Below are 14,771 nucleotides of genomic sequence, written 5' to 3'. Positions count from 1 at the left end.
CATATGTGGAGTTTGAACTTGAACCTAGTGTTCAAACCAACTCCATTTAACTTGTTGCTAGTTGCATTAGCTCAATCAAAAGCATATTGCCATGTCATGATCATGCATCATATTGTTGCATCGCATTGATGGTGGGTTGTCTCATTACAGCCGTTCTCAGGAACTGAGTTCTGTATTTGTGATCCATGAACAGTTACTACCACACATTGGGTTCCGGTAACTCGGCCCCTCTCGGCTTATTAATCAACTCGATCTCTGTCCAGGAGTTGCAACTAGTTTCTGGTGTTTGTAGGTAGTGTTAGTAGTCTACCAAGTGGCACCCGGTATAGGTGGGCTTGGGACAGACTAGGCACAGTGGCACGGTGTACCAAGTGGCACCCGGATGGTGGTCTTGGGAACCCTGCTCACATCGTTTGGGGCCGTGAGCGACACCCCGGCCGGATCTCCTTGCGGATGGAACCCGAATAGGCGATAAACCTGGACTAGAGACTTGTTGGTTAGTCAGGTCGTGGCCGACTCCCTCGCCAGGCTTCCGCTTGAAGGTGGCCGAGATACACGACGTGTACATGGTGGTAAGTGGCGAGAGCGTGTGTGAAGTAGTACACCCCTGCAGGGTTGTCATTATCTATTCGAATAGCCGGATTCCTCGGATATGGAAACTTGGACCCCTTGCATAGTTCATAGACAAGTGAAAGTGGATACTCTAAAATGCGCAAGATAAGCATGAGTGCTATGGATGGCCTTCTCGTAGGGAGACGGGAGCGGATCCATAGTGGTGTATTGATATGGTGAATATGTGGACTTGTGTGCGCCACCTCAAAAGAGTTACCAGCAGTCGTAGTTTAGGATAGCCACCGTGTCAAAGCTGGCTTGCTGCAGTCAGACTCCACCACCCCCTTTATTGATACTGATGCATATGTAGCTAGTTCTGATGTAAGTCTTGCTTGGTACATTTGTACTCACGTTTGCCTATTTTATGTTTTGCAGAGAGACGTCAGTCTCACTAGTAGTTCCACGTGGACTTCGACGTTTAGCTTGTTACCTCAGCTACGATCTTGTACCCTTGGGAGGGTCTTGTAGATAGTCAGGCTTCTCAGCCTTCTTCATTTGTAGTTGTCTATACTCAGACAAGTTAAGCTTCCGCATGTGCTTGTTGCTTGTATGCTCTGTATGTTGGGTCATGAGACCCATGTTTGTAATATCTCGCTCCTCGGAGCCTAATGAATAAATACTTGAGTCGTAGAGTTATGTTGTGGTGCCATGTTGTATTTACACATATCGAGCATATTGTGTGTATGATTGAAATGCTTGGTATGTGTGGGATCTGACAACCTAGTTGTCTATCATTGGTAGCCTCTCTTATGGGGAAATGTAGTCTTGTGCTTCCATGAGCCATAGTAGTCCGCTACAGCCCGGTTCACCGGAGTCCTGCTAGCCTAGCACTACTGCTGCAGAGCACTTGACTGGCCGGCGTGTGATTCACTTCGTTCCTGCGTCTGTCCCTTCGGGGAAATGTCACGCAGTGACATCTGGAGTCCTGCCTAGCCTGCTACAGCCCAGGTTCCTGGAGTCCTGTTAGCCCAAGCTACAGCCCGGATTCACACGCTGCTAACCGACATGCTCGATGTTGATTCATGTATGCCTATCCCCGTAAGTTAGTGCCACTTTGGGTTCACGACTAGTCATGTCGGCCCGGGTTTTTTGTCATATGGATGCTAGCGACACTATCATATACATGAGCCAAAAGGCGCAGACGGTCCCGGGCCATGGTAAGGCGACACCCGTGGGAATACCGTGCGTGAGGCCGCAAAGTGATATGAGGTGTTACAGGCTAGATCGGTGTGACTTGGAATCAGGGTCCTGACATATATTTTGATGTACCGAAGGTTGTTCGGAGTCCCGGATGTGATCACGGACTTGACGTGGAGTCTTGAAATGGTCGAGACATAAAGATCGATATATTGGACGACTATATTTGGGCACCGGAAAGGTTCCGGGTGAGATTGGGACAATACCAGATCACCGGGAGGTTATCGGAACCCCCCGGGAGGTATATGGGCCTTATTGGGCCTTAGTGGAAAGGAGGGGAAAGGAGCAAGGGAGGGGGCGCCCCCCCCCCAAGTCCAATCCGAATTGGGAAGGGGGTCGGCCCCCCTTTCCTTCCTCCCTCCTTCCTCTTCCTTCCCTCTCCTACTCCTAATAGGAAAAGGGGGAGTCCTACTCCCGGTGGGAGTTGGACTCCCCCCCTTGGGCGCGCCACCCTCCTTGGTCGGCCCCCTCCTCCACTCCTTTATATACGGGGGCAGGGGGCACCCCAGAGACACAACAATTGATCATTGATCTCTTAGCCGTGTGTGGTGCCCCCCTCCACCATAATCCTCGATTATATTGTAGCGGTGCTTAGGCGAAGCCCTGCGACGGTAGAACATCAAGATCGTCACCACGCCGTCGTGCTGACGGAACTCATCCTCGACACTTTGCTAGATCGAAGTCCGGGCATCGTCATCGAGCTAAACGTGTGCAAAAACTCGGAGGTGCCGTAGTTTCAGTGCTTCATCGGTCGGGCCATGAAGACGTACGACTACATCAACCGGGTTGTTATAACGCTTCCGCTTCTGGTCTACGAGGGTACGTAGAAAACACTCTCCCCTCTCGTTCCTGTGCATCACCATGATCTTGCGTGTGCGTAGGAAATTTTTTGAAATTACTACGTTCCCCAGCACCAGCCTCGTCCTCCTCGTCGCTGTCGAGGAAGATGACGCCGCGCTCCTCGCGCCCGCGGCGCTGGGCATGGAGCTCCCCGTATGCCCGGCGCTGGCGGCGGACCTGCTCATGGACGTAGTCCTCCTTCGCCCACTTGAGAGCGGACTCGTTGTCGGGGGCTGCCATCTCGACGTGCTCCGGCTTCACCAGGAGCAGCCCCGGCTCGGGCTTCGGCCAGACCAGGCGGCGGGAGCGCCTCCCCGGAGCCGGACCAGGCGGGGAGGGCCGGGCACCCTCGTTGATGACGAGGGCACCGCTGCAGGTGCGGCACCCGAGCGGCGTCTCCTCCGGCTCGGGCTTGACGGGGCGGAGCGCGGCCGGTGAACCAGAACCCGACGACAAGGACGACCCCGGCTCCATCCGCCGCGGTGTCCAAGAGCTACCACGATGGCGAGAGAAGGTCGGCCGCTGCGGATACTCGAGGCGCGGCACGTTGCCGGTCTCGATGTGGTCGAGGACGGCCTCGAGGGTGCGGCCTAGCATGTCCCACCACTCGCGTTGACTGTCGACATTGAAGCGGCCACGGGGCATGACGCCGTTGGTGGCAACGATCTGCTCGTCGCGACGGCGCTGGAAGTACATGGTCCAGAGGGTGTGGTTGTCGGCGGCGTAGCGCGGCTCGTCCCTCTGCGGCTACGTCAGGGAAGAGCGGATGCGGACGATCTCGGCACGCCGCGCCGCTCCTTCGGGCACCGGTGGCACCGGTACGCCGGCGGCGCTCAGCCGCCAGGTCCCCGGCACCCGCATGTCCGGGGGCGCCGGGTACTCAGCCTCGTAGAGCAGGCGCGCCTCCTGCTCTTGGAGGTGGCGGCGGCCGAAGCCGTTCGCCGCCACGCCGTCGCCTGGGTACCTCTCGGCCATGTTTCTCGTAGGCAGGAAGAGAGGAGTGTTGCTATCTACGCCGGAGAGGGTGGGAAATGAGAGTTGTGGCGTCCACCGGCGGGGAGGTCGCCTTTTATAGCTGTAGCGGGGCGGTGACGGGCTGCATGCCGGGCGACGCGTGGCTGGACGCGCATCGCGCGCCGCCCGTGAGAGGCATCAATGGAGGCTGACCGGCGTGGCAGCCTTCGCATTGATTCCCACGGGAACCGAGGCGATGAGGGCGATGAAGTGGCGTCTCGCTGACTCGACGGGCCCATCCGCTTTCGCGCCGAAACCACTCGCCCCGGCGTCCCCGGGCGCCCCCCAGCGCGACGAGTTCGATCTGGGTCCGCCGGCGCTAGTTTTGGCCCAAACTGGTGAAAAACGGGCTCCTGGGGGCGCGACTGCGCCGATTTTTCGGCGCCGACACAGCAAAAACTCCTTGGGAGGGCCTGCTGGGGGCGTGGCTGTAGATGCTCTGAGCTTCTATGGTGCCTGCTCCTTGTATTGATTGCTATTCTCAAAGACACCGAATGGTAAGTAGGAAGAGCTTAATTTTTTTATTCCAATGATGAGTGATCAAGATTTGGCACATGAGAGAGTGTAACTATTAGTTTCCCTACTTCTTTTCCTTATAACTTATAAGTTACCATTCTTGAATCATTTCTGGAAATATCTAAACCATTTCTCAAATGGTATGTGTTACAAATCCCGACTTAGAAAGGGTCATTTTAGCAGAGCACAATTATTATACTTCCATTTGTTTCTTTGCTCGGCCGAGTTATCTAGTTATGTTATAGATATCCTTGCAAGTATGTGGTGTGTAGAAGCTTGATCCAACCAATATATTTTTCTGAACCATTTGGACCAAGTTGCTTTTAGGAGCTTGTTGCTTTCAGATTCTATAGGCCCCATGAAGATTTGAATCATGTCTGATATCTACCATGTTTCAAAGCTAAGTATTTGGATATCCATCCAAGTGAAGATGCTCTTCAATTTCCTATATTGTTTCAGATGCCACGGGTTATTAGGTGGAGTTTCCTGTACCACCATGTGGTGACCATAAACTTGCAATAAAAGCATATCAGAAAATCGCATCGCATAGTGGTACATAGCTTCATAAAACTGCCATACATTATTTTCTTGGTATGCTTTTCCATGACATTATTTTTTATGCCATGAGAATGTGACTAATGTAATTCTTGAGTTATTATACTATCAGGTGATTTTCATTGTTGTTCTTGCATATAGATACATGTGTGACAACATTTGGTCTTTATTTTATCCATTTCCACTGTACTTTAAGGTCACATTTTGGTTGGGCCCATGTATTTATGTGAAGGATTACTTAAATGAACTGCAAAGTAGACCATTGCAGTTTCATTATTTTTTATGTTTAGCATTCTTATCCCTACTACATGTCTTACTATTTGATGCACGAATCTCTACGTGCTAAAAAGAAAGTAAATACAAATCAGCTTTATCACGAACATACTTGGGCATTTGATTAAAATGGATGATTTCTATTGTGCCTACATTACATGCTTGCTATTTAAAATACTATGAGCAAACCGAGGGTTTGCATATTTTCAGATGAATGTATATCCTAATATCTGAACAAACATGTGATAACATTGTTCATAAATAATGTAGCTTTCCTGATTGGTAGAAGCTTTTTTTCTAAAATTTGCAGATTATAGAAGCTTAGTTTACCTATACCAATATAAAAAGATCCAAAAGGGCAGATTCAACTGATCTCGACCATCAAACTAAGTCAATCCAATGACCTAGACTGCTCCAATGACGAGCATCAACGTGTTTAACGTGCAATTAATATAATACCAAATATAGCACTAATCACAAAATTAACACATAAATAATAGCATACCTAATATTCGCGTGCAATTAATATATTGCCTAAATATTAACGTGTGTTGCACGTGCGCATTTACTAGTGATTAGTAAAAGCTCATCTTGTTCATTTCAGGTATGCCGGTATTAGTGTGTGTTCAGTTAAATGGTCAGCCTAACTAGACTTGAGTTTGCATCTGTATCATATCGCAACGAAGGCATGCATTTTGCATACACCTCCCCTGGGTGTCAACTATAAGGTACCATCACAGACAAGATCATTGGTGCTTTTCTTCTTCGGGATTGGAGGATAACTTTTTGTTGCTATGTATTTGTTCTAGGAAAGGAACTGATGTTGAGCATCCAAGTAGAGATGTGGCCTCTCAATGAAACATTTTTTGTTCTAGCAAAAATCAAACAGTCTTTGTCAATGGTTGCGGACTGTTAGCACTGTAACTTGAACCGTTATTTGAAAAATTGAATTATTTCCCTAATATTTCATGAGTATTATTTATGTGGAATGTATGGGTGCGGCGGCAACGCGCGCCTTCGTTGTGTAGTATTTTTTATAGAAGAAATTTCTAAGGACCACGCGATAGTCAGGGCTCGAACGTGAATGGGCTATAGTGTGGTCTTTGCAGGCCTAGCCAGCATCATGACACCATGTTCTCGTCGTAGTTATTTATTTGCTAATCCTAAATGAAAGTTACTTAGTGCAATACATGCCCAATGGGAAAAAAGAAATAGAGAACAAATTACAAATTTATACCATTTGACGGAAGCCTGTGTGAACCAACAACATTTTGACGCAATAAGTGTCATATAGGGAATTCGCTGACGTAAGTCGGTCCGGGCAAGCACTAACAATTTATTCAAGAGTTGCCTCCGGTTTTTTTTTCTTGGGCAACGTATACATTTCAACACCACCATATGGCACTGAATCAAACTTCCTTTTTCCATTAGGTAAACTCAACCTCAGATCAAATAATAAATAAATAATCCTACCACAACTCCATAATAAATAAAATAATGTTTATGTGTGGAGGATGGGCGGGCTGGAGTAGGGCCCGTTGAGCCAGCCGTCGCTGATGTGCTTGTATGCTGCCTCGGTGAGGTGGATGCCGTCCCAGCTGAGGTGGTCGGCCGGGTTGGCGCACGCCGCCGCGCCCGGCATCCCGCACCGCGCTCTGTTGGCGTAGTTGTACTTGCCTCCCCCGGAGCCGCAGCACGCCTCGAAAACCGCGTTGAAACCTGCACACACACAGCACAACACCGTTGCGAGTTACTCCATTCGTTTCAAAATAGATGACCCAACTTTGCACAACACCGTACTCTAGTTGTTGATTGATCACTACCTATAACGTGCATGAACAGTGTCCCGGTCGGCGCTGGTGCTGCATGCGTGCATGTGGACTGCCGGGTCGAGGCATGTGTTGGTTGGGCGTGTCAGTCAGTGTCCATCCACTGTTACTTGGCGATTATTATGTCAGCTCAAGAACTTATGTTGGAATGATTTTTTTCTGAATTATTTGAATATCTTCTTCTACTCGCCGCCGCGCAGGACATCCAGGGACATATGCCCAGAGTGGGCATGCAAGTAGCACCACACTGATGCTGATGCCGATGCTGACAGTGACACTAGCTAGTGCCGTGTCCACTGCTGCTGCTAGCTCGTGCACAAACGCGGAATCTATCTATCCACACGTTATGCGTGGCTTGTCTGTCCCTGGCGTGTTAGTTAGACTTATTGCCGAAAGAAGATGCCCAACGGCTAGCTAAGACTAAGAGTATTGGTCGGTCGGAAGGAAATTTGGGAACTACTCCGCGTGCACACGTACGTACCGTATTTCTTGGGGTTCTGGACCATGTCGTAGACGGCGGAGTAGAAGTCGCCGTACATGATCCGCGCCGCCCGGCCGTAGCGCTTCCGGAGGCGGGCGATCTTGGCCTGGAGCAGGTTGTTGTGGAACGTGGACAGATCGTTGAACTTGCGGAGGCAGCCGAGGCTGTCGTAGTCGGCGCTGCTGTTGGTGCCGTAGACGGTGAGGTAGATGGGGAAGCAGCCGATGGGGAGCACCCCGGGCACCACCACGTCCCTGGCCCCCATGCCCACCACCTTCTCCACGCCCCTGATGATGGTGTTGACGATCTTGGGCGTGTACCTCCTCGCCTGGTCCGCGCTGTAGTTGCCGAACAGCATCGCGTTGTAGTCGTTCCCGCCGAACTCGCCGAACACCACCAGCGAGTCCCGCAGGTAGCGCTTGCAGGCGGCGGCGTCGCCGCACACGGTGGCCGTGATCTGCTGGAACCACTGGATTTGGAGGCTGATGGGCCCATTGTTCCAGATCTTGTCGGAGAGGCCGAGGCCCCGGAAGAAGGGCGCGTCCATGGCCGTCGCCCCCGTGATGGCCATGTTGGCGCCCTGCTTGAAGTCCGTGCCGTTCGCCTTGGACGGCGGTAGGAACGGCACCCCAAACTTGGTGCCTGCATGCAATCGTACGTCAAGCAAGAACGATTTATTTGAGCAAGATGGAGTGTGTGTGTGGAGAACCGAGCACATCACTTACTGAGGAAGTCGACGATGACGCGGCCGTCGGAGCACCGGCAGGTGGGGGTGCCGAAGTAGGTCTCGCCGTAGGGCGGCTGCGTGAACGTGATCGCCGTTGGCTTCCCGCTCGTGCACAGGTTGCCCGTGTCCGTGATCGAGTCGCCGAAGTTGAACACCGCGTTGTACTTCTGGGCCTGGGCCGACGCCGCGCCCGCAAGAAGCAGCAGGGCCAAGCATGGCAGCAGCTGCTGCCGCATCGCCGACGACCTCATCGTCCTAGCCGATGGCTGCTGCGGACGAGAGAGCAGGAGAGGGAGGGAGGCACGCAAAGCGGCAAAGAAGAAAGCTACGGAAAGGAAAAGGAATGGGGATGCTTCATGCTTGGCCAGTGGCCGGGCTTTCTATAGCCCCCGTGACCCGCGCTTTAATCTGCTTCCGAATCTCTCGCCCGCCCGGCCGACCACACTCCAATGGCTGTGACTGAGAACGAGCGTCATGCATGTTACTCCTGTTAGAGTTTGAGCTGTTCATCTTATGTAATTAATCTTAACCTATCTCTATCTCTTTCTCCTCCCGTAGCTATCCCTGTCTCCTAAACCGAACCAGATCGGTATTCTCTCTGAACTTGTACGCTACGGCAAGGAACGTTCGCCTCAATATAAATACATACGATGCGGCTCCCTCGAGGAATAGGAACGCTTATACCTATTCTTACATGGCATCAGAGCTAGCCTCTTCCCTATCATCTAGCGACACAACAAAAATAACCAGAACCCTAGCGCCCTTCCTTCGTCTTCATCATGAGTTCCAGCGTCGTCGGCCTCAACCTCGGCGCTCCTCCAACAGAGAAGTTCGCAAGGGGGAATTACCTCTTATGGAAGGCGCAAGTTCTGCCAGCCCTGCGAGGCGCGCAGGTGACCGGTCTTCTCGACGGCAACGATGCAACGCCGCCGAAAACAGTGGAGGTCGCCAAGGCGGACAAGACCACGACCATCGAGCCGAACCCACTGTATAGTCCATGGATTGTCAAAGATCAGCAGGTCCTAAGTTATCTGCTGAATTCGCTCACTCCAGAAATCCTCGCGCAAGTTATTGGTAAGGAAAGTACCTTTGATCTATGGACCGCCCTTACCACAATCTTTGCTGCGCAGTCGCAATCGCGAATAACAAACTTGAGGATCGCCATCTCCAACACCAAGAAGGGCAACATGTCCAGCAATGCCTTCATCGCCAAGATGAAGAGCCTCGGAGACGAGCTTGCGGCAGCAGGCCGTCCGGTGACAGATGGAGAGATGGTGGACTACATCCTCGCCAGACTCGATAGGGATTACGATCCCATCGTCGCAGCAGTTGGCGCCATCAAAAACTCCATCACGGTTGATGACCTTTTCTCACAGATTTCCGCTTTCGGTCAGAGGATGGAGATGCTAGGCGACGGACCAGGCTTTCGTTCGTCAGCTAACGCCGTGTACAGGGGATGCGGCCAGTATCGAGGCAGAGGAGGCCGCGGACGAAGAGGACGTGGTCGTTCTGACTGTGCTCCTTCTCCTTCTGCTCGCAACGGTGGAAATAGCGGCTACCAGCAGCGTCAACGCCAGCCGCCACCACAGCAGTATCAGCAACATGAGGATGATTACCCAGAGTGCCAGATATGTTACAAATACCATGCTGGCGGCGCCAGGGACTGCTGGGATCGGTACAAGGAAGATCGTCAGGAAAAAAAGAAGGTCAACCTCGTCACCAACTCATATGGCATTGACACTAACTGGTATGCAGATTCAGGAGCTACCGAGCATATCACAGGAGAGCTTGACAAATTGACGATGCGGGAGAAGTATCATGGAGGTGATCAAGTGCACACGGCAAGTGGAGCTGGTATGGATATTACTCACATTGGTAACTCAATTGTTAAAACCCCTCAGAAAAATTTTCGTCTAAACAATGTCTTACATATCCCTCATGCATCGAAAAATCTTGTCTCTGTTCATCGTTTTACACTTGACGATAATGTTCTCATCATATTCTATCCTTATTCTTTTGTGATTAAGGATTTGGCAACGAGGAGAGTCATTCTTAGAGGAAGATGCGAGGGAGGTCTTTATCCAATCATATCATCTTCTTCTTCGCCGAAGTCAAATAAACAAGCTTGGAGTGTCACCAAACCATCTTCAGAAAAGTGGCATAGACGCTTGGGTCATCCATCTTCAGTCATAGTTCAACATGTCATTAGCAAAAATAAACTTCCTTTTGTGTCTAGTATTGAGTCAGTTTGTGATGCGTGTCAACAAGCAAAAAGTTATCAATTACCATATCCCATCTCTACTAGTGTATCTACTGCTCCATTACAACTTATTTTTTTCAGATGTGTGGGGACCAGCCCCCACTTCAGTCGGTAGATTTTCTTATTATGTAAGCTTTATTGATGACTATAGCAAGTTTACTTGGATTTATTTGCTAAAGAAGCGATCCGATGTCTTTCAAGTTTTTAGCAACTTTCAAAGTCTTGTTGAACGTCAACTGAACTCTAAAATTCTTGCCATGCAAACGGACTGGGGAGGTGAGTATGAGAAACTAAATTCCTTCTTCCAAAAGATTGGAATTTCTCACCATGTATCTTGTCCCCATGCTCACCAACAGAACGGTTCTGCTGAACGAAAGCATCGCCACATTGTTGAAGTAGGACTAGCATTGCTAGCTCATGCATCTATGCCTCTCAAATTCTGGGATGAGGCCTTTCTCGCCGCAACATACCTTATCAATATTAGACCCAGTAAAGTCATCAAATTTGAGAATTCCATCGCTCGTATTTTTGGTATTACTCCTGATTATACATCCCTCCGCATATTTAGTTGTGCATGTTGGCCGAATCTTCGACCATACAACACACGCAAACTTGCGTTTCATTCCAAACAATGTGTTTTCTTAGGTTATAGTCCTATACACAAAGGGGTCAAATGTCTTGATGTCTCTACCGGCAGAGTCTACATATCTAGGGATGTTGTCTTTGATGAATCTGTCTTTCTTTTCAAGTCACTTCATCCAAATGCCGGTGCCCTTCTTCGAAAAGAAATTCTTCTACTTCCGGAGTTTGATCAAGGGGGTGATAACAATTGTACTAACCAATGTGCTAATATTCCTTCTAGTTCTACTCCGGGTACTTTGTCTGTGCAGGTGCATGAAGAAAACGGCGTTCAAAGGGGCCAAGATGATCAAAATCCGGTACAAATTGACCCTATATTTCATGTGTTTGAAGAAGAAGAAGCAGGCGCAGAACACGAGGAGGATGCGGCGGTGCCTGCCACGCCTGTGCGCCGATCCGCCTTGGATCACGGGCGGAGATCCGCACGGAATCACACGCCTGTCAGCCAACAGGAGAATCAGGCATCCCCAGCCCGCTCCGCGTCTGCCACGTCAGCGCACATGCGGGGGATAGGAGACGACGCGGGATTTCCCTCGTCCGGCATGCGCATGCAGGGGACAGGAGCAGCAGTTTCGGGATCCTCTGCTCCGGATTACTCTGTGGACCCGGCCGTTGCTAGCTTAGGTCAGGCCACACCAGGGTCCACTGGATCTGGTGCACCAGCACAGTCTACACACATGGATGGATCTCCTGGATCTTCTGCCACCAGCTGATCTGTGCAATCTTCTGTGCAACAGCAAGAACAGCCTGCTACCACCTCAAGGGTCATGACCCGGCTACAAAAAGGTATTAGAAATCCCAAAATAAGAAGAGATGGTACTGTACCATATGGGATGTTATGTGTTTCAGGTGAACCAACAAAGTTGAGAGATGCACTTGGAGATCCTAAATGGAAAAGGGCTATGGATGAAGAGTATGATGCGCTCATGAAAAATAAAACATGGCACTTGGTGCTAAGTCAGAGAGGTAAAAATATTATTGACTGCAAGTGGGTCTATAGAATCAAAAGAAAAGCAGATGGCTCTACTGATAGATACAAAACACGGCTAGTTGCCAAGGGATTCAAGCAACGGTATGGTATTGATTATGAAGATACCTTTAGCCCAGTTGTAAAAGCTGCTACTATAAGACTTGTGCTAGCCATTGCTGTTTCTAGGGGATGGAGTCTTCGACAGCTAGATGTTTAGAACGCGTTTCTGCATGGTGTTCTGGAAGAGGAGGTCTATATGAGGCAACCACCAGGATATGAAAATAAACAAACACCTCATTATGTTTGCAAGCTCGACAAAGCTCTTTATGGTCTGAAGCAGTCACCTAGAGCATGGTTCTCAAGGCTAAGTTCACAGTTGAAGCATCTTGGGTTTATTCCATCCAAGGCAGATACATCTCTCTTCATTTATAATAAGGCAAACACAATGATTTTTGTGCTCATATATGTGGATGATATTATAGTTGCAAGTTCTTCTCAAGATGCCACTAATGCTCTCTTGCATGATTTGAGTTCAGAGTTTTCTTTGAAGGATCTTGGTGATTTACATTTCTTCTTGGGCATTGAAGTTAAGAAGACTCAAGATGGCGTAGTGTTGAATCAAGAGAAATATGCCACTGAACTTCTAACTCGTATGGGAATGAAGGATTGCAAACCCTCACCTACACCATTGTCTTCTTCAGAACAACTTTCAGCATATCAGGGAGAACCTCTTAATGAAGAGGAGAGCACAAAATATAGAAGTGTTGTTGGAGCCCTACAATACTTAACTTTGACACGGCCAGATATATCATTTGTTGTAAACAAGGTTTGTCAATATTTGCATGCTTCTACCTCTACTCATTGGACGTCTGTCAAACGGATTGTACGATACATTAAGCATACTGTGAGTTTGGGACTCCAGTTCAGACGTTCTAGTTCCACACTTGTCAGTGCCTTCTCTGATGCTGATTGGGCAGGATGTGTTGATGACAGAAAGTCAACTGGAGGATTTGCAGTGTTTTTTGGTTCAAATCTTATTTCTTGGAGTGCCAGAAAACAGGCCACTGTGTCAAGGTCAAGCATAGAGGCTGAATACAAATCACTAGTAAATGCAACTGCTGAAATTATTTGGGTGGAATCTTTGCTTCATGAGCTAGGAATCAAGCAACTTCGTATATCTTGTCTATGGTGTGACAACTTGGGAGCAACCTATCTTTTTGCTAATCCAGTGTTTCATGGTAGAACCAAACACATTGAAATTGATTTTCACTTTGTGCGTGAAAGAGTTGCAGAGAAGAAGTTGGATATACGGTTCATTCCATCCAAGGATCAAGTGGCTGATGGATTCACCAAAGCTTTGCCAGCCAAGTCTTTTGAAGAGTTCAAGAGAAATCTTAACATAGGATAGTTTAGATTAAGGGAGGGTGTTAAAGTTTGAGCTGTTCATCTTATGTAATCTTAACCTATCTCTATCTCTTTCTCCTCCCGTAGCTATCCCTGTCTCCTAAACCGAACCAGATCGGTATTCTCTCTGGACTTGTACGCTACGGCAAGGCACGTTCGCCTCAATATAAATACATACGATGCGGCTCCCTCGAGGAGTAGGAACACTTATACCTATTCTTACAACTCCCTCCGTTCCGAGTTACTTGTCGCAGATATGAATATATCTAGATGTATTTCAATTTTAGATACATCCATTTCTACAACGAGTAATTTGGAACGAAAGGAATACTACCCAGCTAGCTAGATTGTCCTCCCCTTTAGTATTTTATCAGTGGCTGCCAGTGAGAAATTTGTCTCTCCCTTTGACCTTTGCTACACTTTCAGCTCGGTTTGTCCTCCCCGGAGAGGAAACTTCACGTGAGAGATCACCACCACCGCCTTATTATTCTCCGATTCTCTGTAAAGGTCAGCATATATACTACGATCCTGCCATGATACCAAAGGACGCACAAAGCAGCTCCACACATGCATGCATGCGTGGCTCTTCTCCATGGAGAGCTTCACCTGCCCATATGGCACCTAGCTAGGGAGAAGGAAAGAGAAAGACAACTACGCACGTGTGATGTGAATATTAAGATTCAGTCATCTTGATTTTTGTTGCGATGATGTGGAACATACCACCATCCAACGTGGAATTCTTATAGACATTTTCTGATGTTCCGTGGCCTAATTTCTCAGTTGCAATAAGAGAAATCTTTGATCTGATAGTACTCCCTCCGTAAACTAAACGCTCTTATATTAGTTAATAGAAAGAGTAATATATATTTTCCTCCATTTGTTGAATTGGTTTCTTGGAGAACTAACAGTACTGAGAGCAATCTTGAGGAACTCCATGTTGCAACAAGTTGGACGTTTTCGAGGGTTCGTGTTTGGATCGTCCAACACCAAAAGCTCTGGAGTTTGGTAATTAATGTTGAGAAACTGGTGCATGAGGACGTTGACTTGCTCGCAGGACTACCTAATCTACTGCACATGTGGTTGTGGATATGAAAATCGTGAGGAAAAAGGATTATCATCCATGATGGTGTGGTGGCATTCCAGGTTCTCAAATACTTGAGAATCACGTGCTTCGCCCCGTGCCTAACCTTCATGGTAGGGGCGATTTCCAAACACCAAACTTTTATTTTGGAAGTACGCCGTGTTCGGCGCGCCCCATCACCGATCGAGCAACGGGCTACCGCTGCGTAGCTCTGTCAGGCCGCAGCGCCGCTACCCTGTGGTTCTCCTCGTGGCTGCAGCGATCCGCTGCCCTGTGGTTCTCCCTGTGGCTGCAGCGATCCGCGCTATCGCTGCGTCGTCCCTTCGGGTCGTAGCGCCGCGGCACGTGATCTCCGCCGCCGTGAGGCTATTCC

At 49.0% G+C, this 14,771-nt stretch overlaps 1 protein-coding gene across 1 annotated transcript; it reads right to left on the bottom strand.

Moving 5' to 3' along the window:
* Window positions 1-6,296: 6,296 nt before the first annotated feature.
* On the bottom strand, window positions 6,297-8,435 carry LOC123175076 (GDSL esterase/lipase At5g45910). The gene is made up of 3 exons (XM_044590141.1): window positions 8,043-8,435; window positions 7,318-7,959; window positions 6,297-6,726 (listed from the first exon to the last, which is right to left on the bottom strand). The coding sequence occupies exons 1-3, from the start codon at window positions 8,293-8,295 to the stop codon at window positions 6,509-6,511; spliced, it is 1,113 nt and encodes a 370-aa protein (XP_044446076.1). The 5' UTR covers window positions 8,296-8,435; the 3' UTR covers window positions 6,297-6,508.
* Window positions 8,436-14,771: the final 6,336 nt, after the last annotated feature.

Source organism: Triticum aestivum, unplaced genomic scaffold, assembly GCF_018294505.1.
Source record: "Triticum aestivum cultivar Chinese Spring unplaced genomic scaffold, IWGSC CS RefSeq v2.1 scaffold51909, whole genome shotgun sequence".
NCBI lineage: Eukaryota > Viridiplantae > Streptophyta > Magnoliopsida > Poales > Poaceae > Triticum > Triticum aestivum.
The sequence above is the reverse complement of the archived record's forward strand: the minus strand, read 5'-3'. Positions and strand labels throughout refer to the sequence as shown.

Bases quoted from the DNA above. Each gene is read 5' to 3' on its own strand.
- LOC123175076 (XM_044590141.1), bottom strand. From the start codon at position 8,295: ATGAGGTCGTCGGCGATGCGGCAGCAGCTGCTGCCATGCTTGGCCCTG. The intron at 7,960-8,042 runs GTAAGTGATGTG...GATTGCATGCAG, and splicing joins CGTCATCGTCGACTTCCTCA to GCACCAAGTTTGGGGTGCCG. The intron at 6,727-7,317 runs GTACGTACGTGT...GTGTGTGTGCAG, and splicing joins CCAGAACCCCAAGAAATACG to GTTTCAACGCGGTTTTCGAG.